We start from the raw sequence: 6,060 nt of genomic DNA, 5'->3' as shown, positions 1-6,060 counted from the left end.
AGTGGCCCTATTTTGTATTGTTGTATCATGGATATAGCGGCTAAACTAATACATAAACACATCAATACGATCTCGAAAATACGATAACTACAGAATTCATAAATTTTATAACAGCCTGTTTTTGTAAAATTCTAAACGAACGAATTCGAGTGACTTACGACCAAACCTTTGTTTATGTAAACAAATATTTTTTGATTCAAAACAAAAATAAATGACATATTTTTCAAAACCAAGGAGTTTGGTCGTAATTCACTCGAATTCGTTCGTTTAGAATTTTACAAAAACAGGCTGTAAGGAGGTGAAACTAGTTGCCGTAAGTGGGTATATTGAAGACTTTTTGTAACTGGAATGTTGTCTTCCCTACAAGGCTAATCACATATTAACCAGCAAAAACATAAAAGATGTTTACAAGTTTACCCTTATTTCAAAGTATTTTGATGTCCTATTCAAGAAAAAATAGATTCATATAAGATCGACCAACTACAATTAAAACTAATTGGCAGCAGATTGTAGCTGTCATAGATAATTCAAAAAAAAAAAAAAAAAATTGTATACAGTACGAATTCGGATAAGCGAACGCCGGTTTATTGAAAAATTCGGTTAATTGAAACTAAAAATTTTAAACTAATTTTTCGGATGAATTTTCAAACACTCTACTACTTTGCTTAAAAGAAAGATCAGTTAATTGAAAATCTGTATAAGAGAAAGACTTTTTTGTTGCAAAAATACAATTATATATGAAACGAGCACCGTTTAAGAGAAAAAAAAATCATTTTTGTAAATTTGAATTTTTTCAAATTTTTATGTGCAACCCTAAAATTATGTTGCACATTTTTCCAACCATCCAAGAAAATGTCTACGAAAAAAATAAGTTCTTACTCAATTCATTTCATAATATGATTTATAAATTTCACGATTTTTCAGATATTGATTGAAAACTTCGTTTAAGCGCAACGAGTTTCAATTATCCGAACTTCTTTTAATTGAAAATTCTGCTTAAGAGAAAAAAATTTTCTTAAATTAGGCGTTTTCCCTTAACCGAATTGATATCTTTTTTTATCGAATGCCTCACTTTCCCACCGCCGACCGAGGGGGCGACCTCCCCTTTCGTAGAGATCGCGTACACACCATAATCCGCATTATGATGGAATATGTGAAGGGATATAAAACCAGCTACAGAAATCTACTTCAACAGCCAGTTTGTTATTAAGTTGTATTATTAATTTATTATTAAGAATGTGTTTCAATTACAAACATTGCTATGAATATTCACGAATGGCCATCGTTTGAATTATTACTCCGTTAGTTTTATTAACTAAACGTATTATTACCTGAGCCAAGTCCATCGACATATCCATAAAAACTGTTTTGTAAAGTCAACGATAAATAACGTTTTCTCGAGTGTCATATAGTTATGTGGAGGAAAAATTCCCCATTTCGATTTTATTTCAAAAAAAAAAAAAATTCAATAGTACATATTCAATTATTGACGGATTTATAATATCCAAGTTAACGAAAATAAAATTATATTAAATTATTAATCCAAGTTACACATGTAGAAGATTTTAAAGCAAAATTCAAACCGTTTTCCGACAGCTATCTCAACTGAAGAAATAAGTAATCCAATCATAAGTTTATAGTTGAAAAACTGTTTCTTGAGTTATTGATGTTGATTAACGCAAATATCGAAAACTATTCATTTTTGTGAATTAACTAATATTAGTGTTTTATAAACCAATTGTAAGGAGAGTAAAAGGCAATATGCACGGGAAAGAATTACTCAGCCAAATATGATTAAAATGCGAATGGCTTCATCCTCCCGTGAATATCTTAAGGCTATTAAAGCGTAAATTAAAAGACTCCATTCTCTGTTGATTGTTTTTGTACTTCACGTTGGAATATGTAGTCCGCTACTAGTTCAGCTTCTTGTCGTCGATTTTTATCAAGTTTTGGTTTCATAAATACTCGATAGCTTACAGATATAATTAATGTAGAGAATATTCCGATTGCCATCATACCAGTCGAAGACGTGGAAAACTGTTTCAAATTGTTAATGATACTCATCTGAAAGAAGACAAAAAAACACGAACATTAATAAAATGTTTGCCTTCAATTAAAATAAACATTCTAAATGTGGTAGTGGCTGGGCACACTGACTTTGATGGTATTTCTTGATCATTAGTTGCACTATTTTTAGGTCCTTCCTCCTTCTTCCACTTCAAAATTAATGGCTTCCAAATATAAACACCTCCCAAAAATCCAATGGCGGTAACTACCATTAATTGTTGAGTTGTAATGCCGCGAGGACGACGAATTTGCATGGTAGAATTATTGTATTTAGGGTGTTAAATAACAATCAACATGACACTTCAATGTAAAACTGAACATATGTTTTTACCACGCAGGCGGTAAGAACACAATGGTAACGTTAGCGTTTGTCGATTCACGATATATGACATCAACAAATGCTAGCGTCGTTGCAATTTCCAAGATTGTTAGAGAAATTAATAACAAATCTAATTTATAATACAATTACAAAATTTAATAAAAAAATATATACAAACACATTTGCACGTTGGGGTACTATTATCTCCGGCAGCTAATGAACTGCTTCTTCTTCCCCCTTCTACAAATTAATCAGACTTTTGATGACATATTCAACATGTCTCTCAAATATTATTTTTTAATGATGTTAATCGATTAAATCATGTATACCACAACTGACAAAACTTTTCAATTTTATAAAGGATAAATAGTTTGTGGAAAAAAATCAAATATTTATATATATTTAGAAAAAATACTCTATAATCAATTTCATTTTAAATTATGTACAGATTATTTCATTTTTCTTCATGATTTTATGTAAGTTATATTTACACAAATATTGCCAATTACTTATAGCAATAGTTTATAAAATGAGAAATGTATCACATCACAGTAATGTAGAACTTCAGTGAATCATGCCTTGCTATCACCGCAAAAAGAAATGAAAAATAAAACAATACGGTTTTTTTTATTATCTGTTCAAAATGAAACAAATAAAAAGCACTCAATAAGAAAACAACACTTTCATTGCATAAATTGAGAGAAATCGCGTTCATAAAATCTTCAACAGGAAAATAGCGGGACTCTCGCTCATCCCACACATAATACATGTACTGCTCATCTACATATGTATGTATGTAGGCTAGGTACGGTAAAATACTCATAAGATTAATGATGTACTCTTATATGAGCGCAAAAGGGAAACAAAACTGGTTTTAAAATTTAAATGCAAAATCTCTATCCAAGATCAAACCATTTTGTATTGAAGCTTGAGACAAAGAAGACGATACAGCGAAACTGCAGCCAACGATTTGATTTGAGTTATACTAAAAACAAACAAAGCCAAATAAAATGATAATAAGAAGAAGAGGGCAGCACCTAATGTGTTCCGTAGTATTTGTTGTACTGCTAAATGTGATCATAAATGTAAGAGCAACCAAAGCACCGGCGCCAGAACCTATAATACCCACAAACACGGTGACTCCAACGGGAATCTTCAATGTAATACCCCAAACTTTTGACAACGGCCATTACGCCTACGATGATATCGACGACTATGTTCCGTTTAACAGTGACGCTCATGACCAATTTTCATGGGAACTCTTAAGATATGTATTGGAGGAGGAGAAATCGAACGTGATTATATCGCCTTTCTCAGTAAAGCTGCTTTTGGCCCTACTGGCCGAAGCTGCGGGCAACAACACTCAAACACAAAATGAATTAGTGAAAACACTCGACGTGATTAAATCACCTGACAACCTACGTGGTTTTTACAAAAAGATATTGACATCGTTGAAAAAGGAAAATCCATACCACACACTAAATTTAGAAACGCGAATGTTTACAGATGAGTTCGTTGAACCAAAACAGCGATACGCAGCAATGTTGGCAACATTCTATGGTACAGAAATCAAACGGCTAAATTTCATGGATACCCAAGGGTCGGCAGACCACATAAACGGCTGGTGTAAAAACGTTACAAATGGACGTTTGCAAAGCCTTGTTACCAAGGACACCATACAGAACAGTGTTATGATTTTGGCAAATGCCATTTACTTCAATGGTTTGTGGCGCAGACAATTTAACGAATCATTTGATGGCGTCTTCTTCAAAACACCCGATGTACAGAGCAAAGTTCAATATATGGAACAAACAGAATATTTTTATTATTATGACCACAGCTCGCTTGATGCGAAGATTTTGCGATTGCCATACAAAGGCAAGAAATTTTCCATGTTCATTTTGCTACCGAAGACAAATGGCGGTGTAGAGGAATTAACGAAAATACTGCAAAACGATCAGGTCAAGCGCATGCAATTCTTAATGGAGGAAACCAAAATTAAAGTAACACTGCCAAAATTTAAATTCGAATTCGATAAAAACCTCAAGAGTACACTTTCTGCATTGGGAATTCGAGATATCTTCACGGATGAAGCCTCGCTTCCTGGCCTCGACAGGGGTGCTAATGTTGCCGGCAAATTGAAAGTTTCGAACATTTTGCAAAAAGCTGGAATAGATGTCAATGAAAAGGGCACAGAGGCGTATGCCACAACTGTTATTGAGATCAGCAATAAATTTGGTGGTGATAGCACCATAGAAGAATTCAATGTCAACCGTCCTTTCATATTTTTCATAGAAGAAGAGGCCACTGGCAGCATTATATTTGCTGGCAAAGTGTTGGAACCAACAGTTTGATAGAAGACCCAAAACATGTAAATTTATTACAAATAAAAGTAACATACTTACATATATATTTATAATGGTTTTCTATATTAATATTAAATAAGTAAAACAACGTACATATGGTTTGAATAAATGATCAAACACTTTGTCAAATAAAGTGAAGTGAATAGTTGTTAATGGGAAGATATTACCAACACAGTCAAAATAGAATGGCTACGGGTCGACGTAGAATATCTATTTTATACGTGGAATGGAGGAGATTTGTACAAATATCACGGAAGTAACGTCTGTTATATATAAGTTTTTGTGTAAATGTATTAAACGGCATATACATTAGAACTTTTTACCGGGTTAACCTACTTTATGAGGATTTATTTGACATATATACAAAGAAATTGACAATTGAGACCCACTGGCTTAACGAAATCCGGTTAAATGTAAACGTACTACTAGGCACTCCTACTAATCCGTTCAATATTCCCTTCATAATTTAAGGATTGTGTAAAACTATCCTTACATTATGTTTGTTTTTTTTTTTTGTATAAGTCGGATATATTCCACTGTGACACATCATGGGGGGTGTAAATTTTTTATGGGGATGAAAGCTTGTGGAAGGATGAATTTTTTCGGTAATTCAAAGATGCATGAAGAAAAACTTTTATATATTTGTTTACGGCTATTGTAGATCATTTTTGAGGTGGCATTTCTACAATCAAGGCGAATGACAAGATTTTTTTGACCTTCAAATTCTACATAAACGTCGCTCGTAAACTTTTAGGTAGGCTCTCCAATGACATGAAATCGATATTTGTATGTTTTCATCGTCCTTTCCACTTTCTACCCAGCAGTCGCTTCCGAATCGCTACGGCAAAAATGTGTTTCATCGAAATATTGGTTTTAATCCTATGTTTCATTGAACCAACGGTCCGTTTCGGACAATTTATAGTCGCCTATTTTTGACGACAAACTAACTTAAAAAATAAGGAAGATGTTCACAGATTGAATTTTCCTAGTTCATATGCGCTCACAGAGAAACGTCTCTCAGTTATCCTGTCCGCCATTTGTAAAAACACTGTTTCGAGAAAAGCACGTTTAATGATTGAGAAGCACCGCAGCCGTCGTTTGATTGACGCTATCTAAAATCTTATGTGGAAAGTTTTTGTGGAATATTTGCACGTCAAAATCTCGTATCGTGGTTCAAGAAAATAAAAAATATGCAGAAGAACTCGAGATAGAAGGAAAATATGTTTTACAAAAAATTCCTCATACGATTTGACTGAAGAAATATGATCTCAAAAATAATCCACTATAACCATCAACAAAGATATCAAG

The 6,060-nt window shown here is 33.1% G+C and overlaps 3 protein-coding genes across 3 annotated transcripts in view; 1 reads left to right on the top strand and 2 right to left on the bottom strand.

Annotated features, from left to right (window-relative positions):
* Positions 1–1,850: 1,850 nt before the first annotated feature.
* Positions 1,851–2,333, bottom strand: LOC133323695 (uncharacterized). Its single transcript, XM_061532614.1, has 2 exons — positions 2,125–2,333; positions 1,851–2,059 (listed from the first exon to the last, which is right to left on the bottom strand). Exons 1-2 carry the CDS (start codon positions 2,319–2,321, stop codon positions 1,852–1,854), a joined length of 405 nt encoding a protein of 134 aa, XP_061388598.1. The 5' UTR covers positions 2,322–2,333; the 3' UTR covers position 1,851.
* Positions 2,334–3,396: 1,063 nt separating this feature from the next.
* On the top strand, positions 3,397–4,740 carry LOC133323691 (serine protease inhibitor 27A). The gene has a single exon (XM_061532611.1). The coding sequence runs from the start codon at positions 3,397–3,399 to the stop codon at positions 4,738–4,740; it is 1,344 nt and encodes a 447-aa protein (XP_061388595.1).
* A 980-nt stretch (positions 4,741–5,720) lies between these two features.
* The window catches only part of LOC133323690 (protein cup), a 71,490-nt gene continuing 71,150 nt past the window's right edge, over positions 5,721–6,060 (bottom strand). The window contains exon 7 of the mRNA XM_061532610.1: positions 5,721–5,800. Within this exon, the coding sequence (XP_061388594.1) occupies positions 5,721–5,800 (80 nt within the window). The remainder of the gene's footprint in view (positions 5,801–6,060) is intronic.

The sequence above is a fragment of the Musca vetustissima genome, unplaced genomic scaffold (genome assembly GCF_032173495.1).
Source record: "Musca vetustissima isolate MV318-11 ecotype Yass unplaced genomic scaffold, APGP_CSIRO_Mvet_v1 utg12320, whole genome shotgun sequence".
In the NCBI taxonomy this organism is placed as follows: Eukaryota; Metazoa; Arthropoda; class Insecta; order Diptera; family Muscidae; genus Musca; species Musca vetustissima.
Note: the sequence above shows the minus strand (reverse complement) of the source record. Positions and strands in the feature narration are given on the sequence as shown.

Coding starts and splice junctions, on each gene's coding strand:
- LOC133323695 (XM_061532614.1), bottom strand. CDS start 2,321: ATGCAAATTCGTCGTCCTCGCGGCATTACAACTCAACAATTAATGGTA. Junction 2,060..2,124: donor GCCACTACCACATTTAGAAT/GTTTATTTTAAT, acceptor CTTTCAGATGAG/TATCATTAACAATTTGAAAC.
- LOC133323691 (XM_061532611.1), top strand. CDS start 3,397: ATGATAATAAGAAGAAGAGGGCAGCACCTAATGTGTTCCGTAGTATTT.